General features: G+C 33.9%; 2 protein-coding genes across 2 annotated transcripts in view; one reads left to right on the top strand and one right to left on the bottom strand.

The window, feature by feature from the left end:
* LOC131688150 (cuticle protein 16.5-like) overlaps window positions 1-15409 on the top strand; it is a 115272-nt gene that overhangs the window by 32535 nt on the left and 67328 nt on the right. The window lies entirely within an intron of this gene.
* Window positions 13602-14188, bottom strand: LOC131688152 (cuticle protein 12.5-like). Its single transcript, XM_058972316.1, has 2 exons — window positions 14077-14188; window positions 13602-14008 (listed from the first exon to the last, which is right to left on the bottom strand). Exons 1-2 carry the CDS (start codon window positions 14089-14091, stop codon window positions 13673-13675), a joined length of 351 nt encoding a protein of 116 aa, XP_058828299.1. The 5' UTR covers window positions 14092-14188; the 3' UTR covers window positions 13602-13672.

Raw genomic sequence — 15409 nt, 5'->3', positions numbered from 1 at the left:
ACAAAAATTGACTTTTTTGGACTTTGGTACATTTTTGCCTTTCTCATATAGAAAGGTTATGCAATCACTCTAAAAATCGTCAATCATACCGACCCGGAGGGAGTATGCAGTGAGGGGTTGCTACTTTAAAATTAAAACTAGTTTAAAATTTCTTAACAAGTTGAAAATTTTCAGCAGGACCTGGATCTCCCGGATCTTTCTATATGATCCGCCGCTGGTTTCAAGCGATGTTTCAGTTTCACATAGTATTTCAAGATCGTGGCTGTCGATCCATTGTATGTATGCGCAAATCGTACTGAACATGTAATATTCATTTCCACCATTGTATTGAACATAACCAGCCATGGAACCACTAGGTGGATTAAAACAGGGTTTTATTTTGGGAATGTGTCGAGTTGAGACGAAAACGTAATATGATTAATAACGAGGATAACACTTTCCGAATGTAGAGAGAAATTTATGAAAAATGACGATTTCCATTCGATTCTAGCAGGTTCTGATTGATTTTGATGAGCATTCGATTTTTGTTGTATGACCAATTATATGTATAGGTCAAATGTTTAAAACAGTAATTTAAGGTCAAGATAGCATCATTTTGAAACCGCCAATTTCGGAGGTTTAGTATCTTCGATGTGTTTTACAAATGTTAAACAGCGCATCATTTGATAAAATAATTTTGACGGTATATCGTCCAAGAAGTATTTATGGTGAATTTTCTCAGGTTAATATTCATGACTACAATAAAGTCTCAACAACTTCGCTAAAGACACGAACTTTGTTACTATTTTCTGAAAAATTAATTCTGCATAATTTTAAAACTTCAAAAATTACGGTTTCGGAATTATGCCGTTTGGACAGTATGATCGATTTTCACCAAACCGAATTTCTGGCTACGCCGCTGATTTCAAGTAAGTAGGAAACAAAGTCGTTCTACACTCGTTCAAAAGAAACTTCTTCGAATGCTGAATATCTATTATAACACATTGAAACCCCGATTTTATCAGCCAAATATGAACATATGTTTGATGGGCTCTAGCAGACGAACAAGACTCAATTCCAGTAAATCCTTTCTTGAGCATGTTTTCCTTATCATGAAGATATGCGAAATATGCGAAAATAAAAAGTTCATCATAATCAGAAATAGTTATCAGACTACATCAAGGGACGAGAATAATATTTTAACAGCTTCAGTTTATTATAAAGAAAAAAAATTGCCCGATTTAGTGAATGTCCCCATTTTGTCAGCCTAAAATACGCCATGAGACTGATGAAAATGGGTCTTTATTGTATGTATTATTCGCTGTGTTTCACATTAATAGGTACATTTCTTTTTTGGAGATTTTTTTATTGCATCGAACTACAACAATTTTTAGATAGTTTTCAAGGGGTTATTTTATAGACTTCTTCCAAAATTTGGCGAACCTATTCCAAATCGTATACCAATTAATTGGTATGCTTAAGGGTTTATATGTTGCAGATAGAGAAAATACTGAAATTTTCAGCTTTTTTCCTACATAATATTACGAAAGCTTATTAAACAATTTTTCCTAATAAGTTTGTGAAAATTATAAACTATTTGAAATTTTTTAATAGTTTAATTTTTTATTTAACCGTGATTTTTTAATAAATAGTGACCATCGCTTCACAACGTGGTCTATTTTTCATGGCTTGCGGTGAACACGATCTCTCGAATTACTGAACTGAAAATTATGGAATAGAAATTAATTTTTAGTATTCTTTACAGACCAGCTGGTGCCCTAAGACGATTTCGCTAGATTTTCAGAGCACTGTGCACCCATTGCATTAACGCAAGTGACGGAAGGTTATCGAAAAGTTTCGTGAAAATGAAAACTCCAGTAATGATGATGATTTTCCCAAACGTTTCGTTTTCGTGAGGCTTTTATTTGTTCTTTGGCATTAGGATTAGCGATAATAATTCAAATCAAGGATACTACTGGAAAGTCACCTTTAGAAAAAGTCGATTTTTTCGCTTTCCCATTGATTTGGTTTGAGATTTCTAGCACTGATGTTGTCCTATGCTGATTTGAGCGATTCTCTGAGTCCTGCCACTATCCCATGTAGTATGTGTTATCAAAAACATCGCGAAGCATCAAGTTCTAAATGTTCTCAAACGATATAATATCCGAAGAGAGTGATAAGAGTTATAAGAAATGTCTCATCACACTGTTAGGTGGATTAAAAACGTTTTTAAACTAATTTTGAAAAGATACTCATTGTTAAATAGTAATTGGTATTATGCAAAGTATTCAATATACTGTAAAATTCGAGTAACCAAAATTCGTATAATTTGTGTCCAACTAGAATAAAAAATTCTGAAAACCTTTAAAACTGCTAAAATTGTTTTATTTCAGTGCTTTACAAATGTTTCAATCCATTTTAACACGTTCGAATATTGAACAATAAAACAGCTATATTTTAGCTTAAAATAATTTGAAGTAATTGCCAACTAATTTCATAAAAAAATGTAAAAAATAAAATAAAATAAACAAACTCTTAAAAGTAAATTTGGCACATCCCACTCTAAAGGAAAATATAAACTCGCTTGTAATTTATTACTCTTGCTCAAATCTGAGATCTATTTGTTTTATAAAAAAAATAGACATCATCCCAAAGTCATCCCTGTTTACGGTATCAATAATCTTGTTTTTTGGGGCTACGCCAACGTAAGGCTTTCGGCCTGCTGATGAACAACTTCGCGCCTGACGGGTAAATTTTTAATCCTTTTATTAGTTAGTAAGGACAATAAGATCTGTCTCGCGTTGCGTTATGTGAGGTATCAATGGTGTCTTCTTACCCTAAAAAATGGTTATGTATTACACTGTTCAACAAACAAACCAACTTGAGTATACTAGTATGCTTGAACCGCATACTTTTTTTGATAGTGCAATTTACCCTACAAATCTGAAATAAAAAGAAAAGTTCTTCATATCGCCATGTATTTAGTTCGTGTAAAGAGTGCAACCAACTATTAATATTGCACGAAAATGCTCGGATTCGCTAATGAACCTATTCGTAGCAGATTTACGAATAAATTCGAGCAGCGATATGAATTTTTTGTGCATAATAATTTTAGGAATTTTCCTGAAAAAATAGCTCATTTCGTTAAAGAATAATTAGAAAATATTGAAAAGAATAAATTGAGTTGAGTTAAATTACAAATTAGAAAAACTGATTAAAAGGAATGACTGGACAGAGTTAATAAGATTTTTGTCATGAAGAAATTGAACAAAATGTATGAACTGGAAAATATAAATAAAGTGAATAAAATAATAAATTAATAAATTGAGAAAAAATAAAAGAATAAAATAAATACAATGAATTAATTTAATAAAATTAACTAACTTAATAAAATTAATAAAATTATTAAAAAAAAATTAATAAAATTAATAATATTAATAAAATTAATAAAACTAATAAAATTAATAAAATTAACAAAATTATTAAAATTAATAAAATTGAGAAAAAAATAACCTTCTTTGGATGTTAACTTTTTGTAACGAATAAGGTGTTAGCGGGTCATACTGACCACGATTTCGAACTCAGTTTAAAACACATTCTCAACCAAATCTATATGAATTGGTACTTAAATTGCTTGTTGGAGTGTAATTTTTCAGTTTCTGGTAAATATTACCGTTTGTCACTTGGTTGGTCAGTGGGAATCGATGCCGAATGGGGTCATGTTTGGCCGATTCCGGCGGTATACTATTGTACCCCCGGAATCGGCATCGGAATCGTTATCCGGCACATCCAAGATCGGTCGTATCATGTACAAATTTAATATATACATTCTCATTTTTGTTTTGTTTGATTATATTATTAGCATTCTGTCAATGATTTATGATAAAGGTTCTGCATACATCTATGAATGCCAAACATGAGCCCATTCGGTAACGATTCCCACTGACCAACCAGGTGAAAGACATAATATTTAATAATAATAATAATAATAATAATAATAATAATAATAATAATAATAATAATAACAATAATAATAATAATAATAATAATAATAATAATAATAATAATAATAATAATAATAATAATAATAATAATAATAATAATAATAATAATAATAATAATAATAATAATAATAATAATAATAATAATAATAATAATAATAATAATAATAATAATAATAATAATAATAATAATAATAATAATAATAATAATAATAATAATAATAATAATAATAATAATAATAATAATAATAATAATAATAATAATAATAATAATAATAATAATAATAATAATAATAACAATAATAATAATAATAATAATAATAATAATAATAATAATAATAATAATATTTACCAGAAACTGAAAATAGAAACTCCAACAAACAATTTAAGTACAAGATCATATAGATTTTGTTGGAAAAAACTGAGTTCGAAATCGGGGTCAATAAAACCCGCTAACACCATAATCGTACAGCCCTTCAGGAATGAGCGAAAATTTTGAACTCTATTGAAAATCGTTGCTCTTCATGAAAGAGGAAAAGTCAAGAAATTCTAAACATCTAGGTGCAAAACTTAAAAAGTTATCGCATTTTGAAAGTTCATTTGGGGTCATATTGACCCCAATACCTAAAACCTCTTTTAATACACCTAGCGGTGCAATTGTGCCTTTCTCAATCATTAACACGAGAATTTTTTCGTTGTTTATATTCATTAAAAGCTTCAAATGTATACATTACATTCATATGTGACCGGACGATTCAGTCTATATCCGGAACCATATTAGCGATCAGTACGAAATTTTATAGTCATCTGTAGGGATAATACAGCTATCATTTGGGACTAAGTTTGTGAAAATCGGCACAACCATTTTCGAGTAACTGATGTGAGTTTGTTAATATTGAAAGGTAGCCGCTTTTCCCGGGCACTTCCGGAACCGCCTACGGTGGTCAATGTAGTCAACGAAAGTTCGGTTGGCCATCGGTGACCTAGAACTGCAATTTAAGTTGTTAGCGAAATTTTTACCTTTTTTGCTTTCATCGTAGGATTGGTTTGAATCGCTATTTGCTATGCGATCGCACGCCACAACCCGTAACTCCGGAACCGGAAGTCGGATCGGGATGAAATTAAATTTACGGGGGCGCAACACCTTTCATTTAAGACTAAGTTTGGTTGAATCGGTCTAGCCATCTCCAAGAAACCGATGTGACTGTTATTCTGAATTTAGATGCTTCCGCCGGGGCTTCCATAACTAATGATGGCGTATGTGGCCAAAGAGACTTTGAATGGCTGTTAGTGACCTAATACTACAAATCGAAGCAGTTGTGGTTCCATTTTGGAAAAATTTTCACCTTTATACATTCATTGCAGAATTTATTAAATCGACATTTTCTGCGTGATCGTACTCATCACCCTGTAATTCCGGAACCGGAAGCCGAATGCATTAGAAATTCAATAGCAGCCTATGGGAACGTTGTACCTTTCATTTGAGACTAAGTTTGTCAAAATCGGTTCAGCCATCTCTGAGAAAAATGAGTGACATTTTTAGTCACATACACACACAGACGCACATACACACATACATATACATAGACATTTGCCGAACTCGACGAACTGAATCGAATGGTATATGTCACTCGGCCCTCCGTTAAGAAAACGGTTTTCAGAGCAATTTCAATACCTTTCTATTGAAAAAGGTAAAAAGGTTAATGAAAGTAATAAAATTAATAAAATTAATAAAATTATTAGGGGAAAGTAACCCAATTCGGACCGCTGGCCAATTCGGACCCCCAGCTGTTTCTCAGCTATGGTAATATTATGAAAAGCGTATATATAATTTTCATTAGGGCATCGCAAAAAAAGTTTTTTTTTTTTAAATCTCGAAGGCTCCCTTCTCATATTGTGACAAATGTCAAAGTCAAAGGCTCAGATGCCAAATTTCACATCATTTGGACAATTCGTGAGCCTCGCCCACTTCGCTTGAATTTTTTGAAATTGGTGCAATGGGACGAAAAATATATGAAATGCTATAACCTTTGAAGTAGCACTCAGAAAATTACAATTCATAGCTTTTCAAAGGAACCTTAGCATTTAAATGGAGATATTTCTGTCTCTCGAAAAATACGGGAAAGTGAGGTACTGGGTCAATTTGTACCCAATATCCTCTATTTTTAATATTTTTTTCTGCTCCGTGTTGCAAATCATATATATTTTGCAGTTTTTCTAATGTGAAAAAATCTCCAAAATCCAACGGAGCCTTTTTGACCTTTGTCCGAATACGAGAAGTATGGGTTATAGGGCCTTTTGTCATACATATTAAATTTTATCATTTTCTCTTGCATATATCTCTATTATTCTTCACTCAATTTTAATGAACTGTACCTTGTGGAACGTGGAAATTCTTTAGGAAGAAAATAAAAATAGATTCGTTACCGGTAAAATTCATAAACATCAAATTTTCTGACACCGTTACTTCAAAAGTTATAGCATTTAATATATTTTTCCGCCATATTTTCCCATAGTACCAATTTCAAAAATTTCGGGCGATGTGGGCGTGTGTCTAGAATTGTCCAAATCATGTGAAATTTGGCATCTGAGCTTACTTTGACATTTGGCACAATATGAGAGGGACCTTTGAGAATTGATCAGGCTTTCAGGAAAAAGTATTTATCGGTGAATCGGTTGGCACACTCCAGTTCTATAGCTCATATACCCTTACTAGGTTCGAATTGGCCCAGTTCCACCTAAAATTAATAAAATTAATATAATAATAAAATTTGGAAAAGTTCACATGGGCATCATGGGTAGGGTGGTAGGGGTGCAGCAATCGTTCACGCTTGTTCACGAATGGGGAGGAGGGGGTCAAAAAAGAAAATTTTTATGTTCACGTGGTATATGAACGTCCCCTAAACACATTGGGAGTATGTATGTAATCTCTTGTCTTGCTGAGTGTGTAATAGCATCTGAGCGTTGGGTTAGAGGTTTTGTGTAATTGGTGTTCGACCTATACTATAGAACCTGACCTTTAAAAAAACCGAAAAATACACGGAATAGATGACATGCCTGCAATGAGTAGTAGGCCTGAAACAAGCATGCACCAGTGATTTAAGCTCGCACACAGGATTAATAAAAGCCGAACCACAGACGCGGATAGAATTCAGGGTCCCAGTGAAATGAAGCATGGCACAAAATTTTCAAAATTGTTACTTTGGTTGCAATAAATCCGTGGTCACTGGGCCAGCTAAATACAGATTCTTGGAGATTTTGTTATATTTGTAAATATTGTCAGTAAATGTCTAAATGTGAACTAAATGTCAAAGCTTCTGTGTTTACTTGTTTGAATGATCTTTATTACATTACATGTTTACTAGTCTACGGTTGGTGGCCGTCAAAATTTATTTAGATAATTGCTTCATTTACCGTTTTTGTTTATACATATCCTTGCTGTTTATGTTTTTATATATTCACTTGTTGTTTATGTATTTATTTACATTATTTATTTGCAGCATCATTTATTTTTTGTCAGTATTTTTTTTTTAAATACCTTCATTTTGCACAATTTGTGTAACGAGCAATGGAGTTACTGAATATTGATATTTTTCCTCTGCATTTAATGGTTACCCAACCATTGTAAGTGAGAACTGTGACTAGTACCTCCAAACAAACAAGCAGTACCTCCAGCCAATAGTATACGACAAGGAAAACGAATTCACATTAATAATTCGTAAGCTCTAGAAGCAAGCCGTAATATAGTGATGATTACATGGGCGTATACTAGGGCATTGCAAAAAAATTTTTTTTTGGAATTCTCAAAGGCCTCCCCTCTCATATTGTGACAAATGTCAAAGTAAGCTCAGATACCAAATTTCACATAATTTGAACAATTCTAGACCCCCACCCACTTCGCTTGAAATTTTTGAAATTGGTGCTATGGGAAAATATGGAGGAAAATATATTAAATGCTATAACTTTTGAAGTAACAATCAGAAAATTACAATTTATACCTCTTTTCAAAGGAAATAACCTTAGTATTTGAATGGAGATATTCCTGTTTCTATAAAAAATACGGGAGAGTGGGGTACTGGGCCATTTTGACCCCAAAATCCCCTATTTTTTTGAATTTTTCTGTTCCGTTGTGCAAACCATACACATTTTGCAGTTTTTCTGATGTGAAAAAATCTCAGAAATCGAACGGAACCTTTTAGACCTTTATCCGAATACGAGAAGTTGGGGTTATAGGGCCTTTTGTCATTTATATTAAATTTTATCATTTTCTCGTGCATATATCTCTATTATTCTTCATTCAATTTTAATAAATTGTACCTTGTTGAACGTGGGAAATTTTTAGAAATACAACAAAAATAGATTCGTTTACGTTAAAATTCAAAAACATCAAATTTTTTGACATTAACTCTGCAAACCACATTTTTTCATTAAATGTCCTAATACCTTAACTGCACCTATTTTTCCAGGTATGAAACTTTTCTCATGTGATTCCTAAGCGCATTTTTCGCTATAAATAGTAAATTAAATAAGAATTTTTTTGTTAAATGGAGCTAATATGTGCGATTATATGATAAAAATGTGAAATCGAGACTATATGTCAGATAATTTGATGTTTCTGAATTTTACCGCTAACGAATCTATTTTTATTTTGTTCCTAAGAATTTTCCACGTTGAACAAGGTACAATTTATGAAAATTGAATGAAGAATGATAGAGATATATGCACGAGGAAATGATAAAATTCAATATAAATGACAAAAGGTCCTATAACCCCAACTTCTCGTATTCGGAAAAAGGTCTAAAAGGTTCCGTTCGATTTCTGAGATATTTGCACATTAGAAAAACTTCAAAATATGTATAGTTTGTACAACGGAACAGAAAAATTCAAAAAAATAGGGGATTTTGGGGTCAAAATGATCCAGTATCCCACTTTCCCGTATTTTTATAGAAACAAGAATATCTCCATTCCAATACTAAGGTTATTTCTTTTAAAAAGAGGTATAAATTGTAATTTTCTGATTGTTACTTCAAATGTTATAGCCAGCCCCCTGTCAAGGACGACGTCTCTGTACTGCCAGGATCACTGCCATGAAAGGCAAAACATTGATTTTGAACCGAATGATTAGAAGCTATATTTAGTTACAAAATGTCGATTTTCTGAATGATATGATATTAAATCATCCCACAAGATGCAAAACGTCGTGTGGAATGCTTGAATATCGAGCATAGTGCCGAACATAATTCTTTGTTTGGGGCTTTATAGCTATAACGCCCCATATATGTTGGTCGCTGTCAAACTCCATATGATGGTATAGGGTTGCCAGGGGGCTGGTTATAGCATTTAATATATTTTTCCTCCACATTTTCCCATAGCACCAATTTCAAAAATTTCAAGCGAAGTGGGCGGGGGTCTAGAATTGTCCAAATGATGTGAAATTTGGTATCTGAGCTTACTTTGACATTTGTCACAATATGGGAGGGGGGGGGGTGTGCCTTTGAGAATTCAAAAAAAAAAAATTTTGCGATGCCCTAGCGTATACGACGAAGAAGAAAATGCCCAAGTAGCACACTTTGTTGGTATACAGTATTCTTCTCTGGATGTGGAACATAGAATTTTATTTTGAATACCTTAATCACTACCTACTCTACGACCCAAAAAGCGCACGTTGAGATGCGATATAAAACAAGTTTTCTTTTCAATATATTCTCATGCAGTAATATAATACTCGATTATACACTTGTCCAGGATGTTTGACAAGCAGTATTATTTACAATCCAAAAGTTGCTGAATAGAATATGTTAACACGGCAATGCTAGAAAGGTTACTGCAAAAACAAATTGAACACGATTTCATAGAAACATGTTCTAGCTAAGTTTATTTCCAAATGATAGTCGAATTAAAAAAATATTGATCCCACAAGGAATCCATATTGAATATATAAACTCAAGAAAAAATATTTCAGATTATGCAATCAGCACGGTTTCAGTAGAGGAAAAACACTAAACGAAGTGTATATTTACTGTAAAACATAGTAATTTACTTCCAGTATTTTAACGCGCATTTGAAAATAGTTGTTTTTTGCATAAGTGAAAAATGTAATCCAAGAATTCCAATTTAACAACGCATCCGTACATGCATCAAAATGTAAAAAACGTGATTTAATTACAATTCTTAAAACATACAGCAAAAATTCATGCAGAAAATATACTTCTGAATTGAAAATAATTATAAATGCTTTGATAGCTTTTTCTCAAATTGTTAGACATGGCCGGGGAGGCATTTGTGAAAATGGCACTTGTTGTGTATGTATCACTGTAGAACATCGTAGCAACTTGACGTACTATTTTGTTTATTACATAATATATAGATAATTATCAGTGCATCACTTGATATCAATAGTTTTGCTAAATCCTTGTGATACATTCCCATAATTAAACTCGGATGAAAACGAAAAAATATGTGCGATTGGGCAAAGTGAAGTATCGAATCGAGCGATGTTGTTTTCATACACAAGTTTTAGATTACGTATGTAGAATATAAGTGGTTCTTATGTTGTTCAATATGTTCTTATTAGGAAGTCCATGAAATGTTTCTGATTAGCAGATTTTTTGTTTATCTCTTTTGACGTTTTTCAGTGAGACTTGTTCCAGCTCGGCGTCCGGCAAAATTATCATATCGGCTCAACATCAAATGAATAAGACCAACGAACTACATTCGTAGGACAGATTTTTCTGTTTGCGTAATCCAACAACAATAACGGAGAAAACAGTAGAGCAGAACAAATGGGTTGTCAAACCCCTCTGTTAAATGTCAAACAACCGTCTCGTGAAAAGCCTAAGGGACGATCCATAAATGACGTAGCATTTTTTGAGTGATTTTTAGCACCCCCCTCCCCCATCGTAGCATTTCGTCACAGACCTCTAAATACCCCCCCCCCCCTGGTAATTACGTGACTTGACGGTAATTCTCCCCCCCCCCTTGTCCCCGCAAAATTAAAAAAATAGAAACTATGTTAGTTATTCCCCTTTAAAAAAGCTACGTAGCATGACATGACCCCCTACCCCCTGTCGTCACACATCATCACAAAATACAAAACTCCCCCCTCCCCCTTATAATGCTACGTCATTTATGGATGACCCCTAATTGTAATATTGCTGTAGACCGTCGTAGAGACTTGCAAGAGCGATGCACTATATTATTTTGTTTATTACTTACCATACAATTGCTTATCAGTATGATAATTGGTATTAAAAGTTTTGCTACATCTTTGTGAATCAATTCAAAAATAAAACTAATACGAAATACGAAAAATGCTCGTATTTAGGCGAATCAATGTTTCGAATCGAGCGTTCTAGTTTAGATACACAAGTTTTAGATTTCTTAGATAGAACATGTAGTTGTTCTTATGGTGTTCAATATGTTCCTAGGCAGAAGTAAGAGTATTCTGATAACGCAGTAGAACATCGTAGGAACATGAAAAAACGACGCACTTTTTTGTTTATTGCTCGGCCTCCAGCTGGGATGCCAGGTAATATTTTGTGAATTCTGGCACCGCCTATGTAACAATCTGTTTTAAAGAAAGCGTAGAATTTTGTCTCAAAACAAGAAGTGACGATTTTTTTTAGTTTTCGCGCGATGTATAAATTGAGAAATGCCTATGCATTATAACGGAGAACTGTAAATTTGTGCATTAAAACAGAAAACTATGGAATTCCCTGCAATTTTAGAAATCTGTGCAGTATATTGAAAATCTGTGCACCTGGCATCCCTAGCCTTCAGTACATTACCAGCGCAATAAATGGCAATTAAAATAATAAAATTGAACTAAAATGTGAAATACTCGCATGTGAAACGAGATCTCGAATCAAGCGAAACAGTTTTCAATCACAAGTTACAGATTACTTGGCTGTAATATGTGTTCAATATGTTCCTATGTAGTATTGTTGAACGAAATCACTTGATCCGTATGTTCTACAAGCAGTAAAATAAACTCATATAAAAACTTATGAAACAAATGAAAAAAATGGTACCAGCGCAACTTGGTTTTTTTAAAGATTATTGTGGTAACACTGTGGAACATAATATTGATTTGTTTCAGATTCCTTGACAAATACCGCAGTAGAACAAATGCATGTTGTATCTTATTTGACTGAAACAATTCGAACTTGTTAAACACAAAAAACCTATATAAGCGCTCTACAAAACATCTTTCGCTAATTTTGATTCCTTCGCATGTTTTAATTGCTACTTGGGTGGTACATTATGATCCTCAAGTTATTAATTACCAGTGATTTCCGTCGAAACAATTATAAAATTGATCATCAACTTGCCGCAACAAAACACATAATGAAGCGATTCACCGGATGAAATCAATATACTATAAAGAGAAAAAAAATCGTTGATTTCTGTACAATGGGAAACAAGCTGCAGCCAGCCAGCCATCATCTGCGCAGTGCAGTATTGATATCATTCACCACATTAGACCAAGCAAAGAAATTCGCTTTACAGAATAACCTGAAACACGTGATTAAAAGTGACAGTGTTGAAATGAAGATCCCAGTGTAGATAGAAAATGATTTTATAGATGTGAGACGACATGATTTATCACCGCGTACTCCCCGTGAATCAATTACAAAATACATGTCGCAATTTGCAGAAGTGGAATCCGTTACACCTGATACTTGGAGAAATTTCTTCCCGGGTACTCCTAACGGTGTTCTTGTGGTGAGGATGCGAGTGGAAAGACCTATTCCCTCCCACTTGACTATACAATTCAATTATAACGGAACTAACATTAAACAGACCACGCTATGCACCCACGAAGGGCAGACACCTACGTGCAAATACTGCAACCAGACGGCACATCATGGAACACCTTGTGCGGAAGATGCTGAGGAGAATGCATCACAGCCAATTCCCCACATACCTTCGGAAAATCAATCCGAAACACAGACTTCAATACCATCACCAGAACCACAAACGGTTACCAATTTTGTGGCAGCTGTTCAGGCTATAATAACAACTATAAAAGCAGCATTTAATGCTTCAGAATCAACTGTTAGCACCATCGACGAGGAAGCCAATACCAATGACAGCAGCTTTACTCTCGTAACCCGTAAGGGCAATAAGAAAGGAGGAAAGTCTGATCGTGAACATGTCGACACCATAGACGATGATGACATCGACGGAAACAAAAAAAATTTAATCGACCCACAAGACGCACTAGGCGAGCAGACAAATGGTACCTTACCACGAAAGAAGATCTCCCCGCGCAATAGAAAGTTGCGTGGACGAGACCCGAAGGATACTTCATAACATTTTTTTTTATTCATTTGTATTTTTAAATATTGTAATAATTTAATAGACCCACGGCTCCGTTAAGTTACCACAATGAGCCGTGTCAAATAAACGAAATACAAAAAAAGGCTGCAGCCAGCTGTGTTTCAATAGTTCCGTCTTCGCTTTATGTCTAATTTGTTATTGCGCTGGTATTCGACAGATTATTTCAACGAAATCCCATATTTCCACAACTAAAACAACGGTTCATTCTTTGCAACAAAGTCATTTTGTTATATTTGTACTTCAAAAATCAAAACATAAAACAAGAATTCAAATGCAATTAGGTAGGCTCCTGGTAGCAGGTGAGATCAACTCACTTATCCTGCGCTTACTGCGCACAGCACGTCATCCATTTACAGCAACACCTTTCCCGCGAAGGGTACACCCGCTGCGTACGCTAGGGGTGCGGCAAGCGGAGCTGCAGCGGCAGTGTAAGCCACTGCTGGGGCGGCATAAGCTGGAGCTGCGGTATAGGCACTGTAGGCGGCAAATGCTGGGTTGATAAACTGGGAATTGTACGAACTCACTACGGCAGAGTCTCCAACGTTGGCATATCCGGTGGTGTAGGCAACGGCAGGAGCGTATGCCGGAGCTGCCACCAGTGGGGCGGAGTAGGCCAGAGGGGCAATCAGGCCGGATGGTTTGGCACTGGCGCTGACGCAAGCGATGGCCACGGTGGCTACGAGGAACTGAATCGAGATTTTAGGGATCTAGTTAGTATGAGCAAATTTAGGAAAAGACTGTTCGCTGTACTTACCAGCTTGGTGAACATGTTTAATTTGGATATTGTTTGCGGTTTGTGCTATTTGAGCAAGTAAGTGATAACTGATGGCTTTCCGAACAGCTGCTTGACGTTTTTATACCGAATCGGGTATTTCAGCTTCATCCATCTTTTTGACAAATCCACATACGCACCAGTACGTGATTGTTATGCATCAGCGCAGTTCGATTGCACATGGATAGACGATATAGTTTGTACACGAAAAAAATGCTACACGAACTTATTTTGATTATCGATATGAATAAGAATAATAAACGTTTTTATGAATTACGATTTTATTTTACTCTTTTTCCACAGTAAACAACTCCTCAAGATCTATGGGAAAACGTTTTCAGCAAGCAAGCGAAAGCGTAGCAATAAGTTATATTACTCTCTAAGGAATAAATTTGCTTAAAACTGTTAGTGCGCCTAGCAGGACATTTATTTATTTTGGATTATTCATAATTTAACATTTAATTTTAAAACATACCTTTTTGGTCCCAAAACAAATCTAGTTTCCTAATAATTACCTAAGTCCCTTCAGTAAAGTTAAAACACCCAGAAGAACAAAAACGAAACGGCGTAAAAAGACTAAAATGGAAAAACTGTAAGGTTCATGGAACTTCTTAAAATGCTGATAAAGTAACCTTCAAATAATATGGTAATCATAAACTTTTCAAGACTCTCTGAAAAGGTGGACCTCAAATCACTCTAGTTTATTTATTTTTAAAAACTCAAATTCATTTTTCAGTTAAAATTATTTGATGCACTTTAATCATTGTACTTGATTTATTTCATGATTTTTTTTTTATTTTTTTTGTTCATTTCATTATTTTGTTTTATTAAACAATTTCATTCAGTTTTTGCATTTGATTAATTTCATCTTAGTTACTGGTTTTAGACCATTTATTTTATGGATTAATTTTATTAATTTAGGCAAATTCATTTTTTTATCAGTTAAACAAATTTATCAACATTATTTAATTTATTATTTACACGGTGTTGTAGTAATTTTGAACTTTTCAGGAGACCTAGCATAGGTTGTAGATCTCATCAAATGCAAGACATAAAATTGATTAAAAAATATTGTATGACCCCGAAATATTGATCGATATCATAAATATATTTTTGGGACATTCGGCAGTAAAAAGTTGGCTACATTGTCATTTTTAGCCATTTTATCAATTTTAAACTGTACTGGAAAGAAGGAAAACATACCTTTCCAATAATATGCTATATTATGCTTTTTCTGTCAGAAATATTGTGCAATTTTTGAATAACAATATGAAAATTGCCATTTTTTGGGATTTTTCCGCTAGAACATTTGATT

This window comes from Topomyia yanbarensis, chromosome 3 (genome assembly GCF_030247195.1).
Source record: "Topomyia yanbarensis strain Yona2022 chromosome 3, ASM3024719v1, whole genome shotgun sequence".
Taxonomy (NCBI): domain Eukaryota; kingdom Metazoa; phylum Arthropoda; class Insecta; order Diptera; family Culicidae; genus Topomyia; species Topomyia yanbarensis.
Note: the sequence above shows the minus strand (reverse complement) of the source record. Positions and strands in the feature narration are given on the sequence as shown.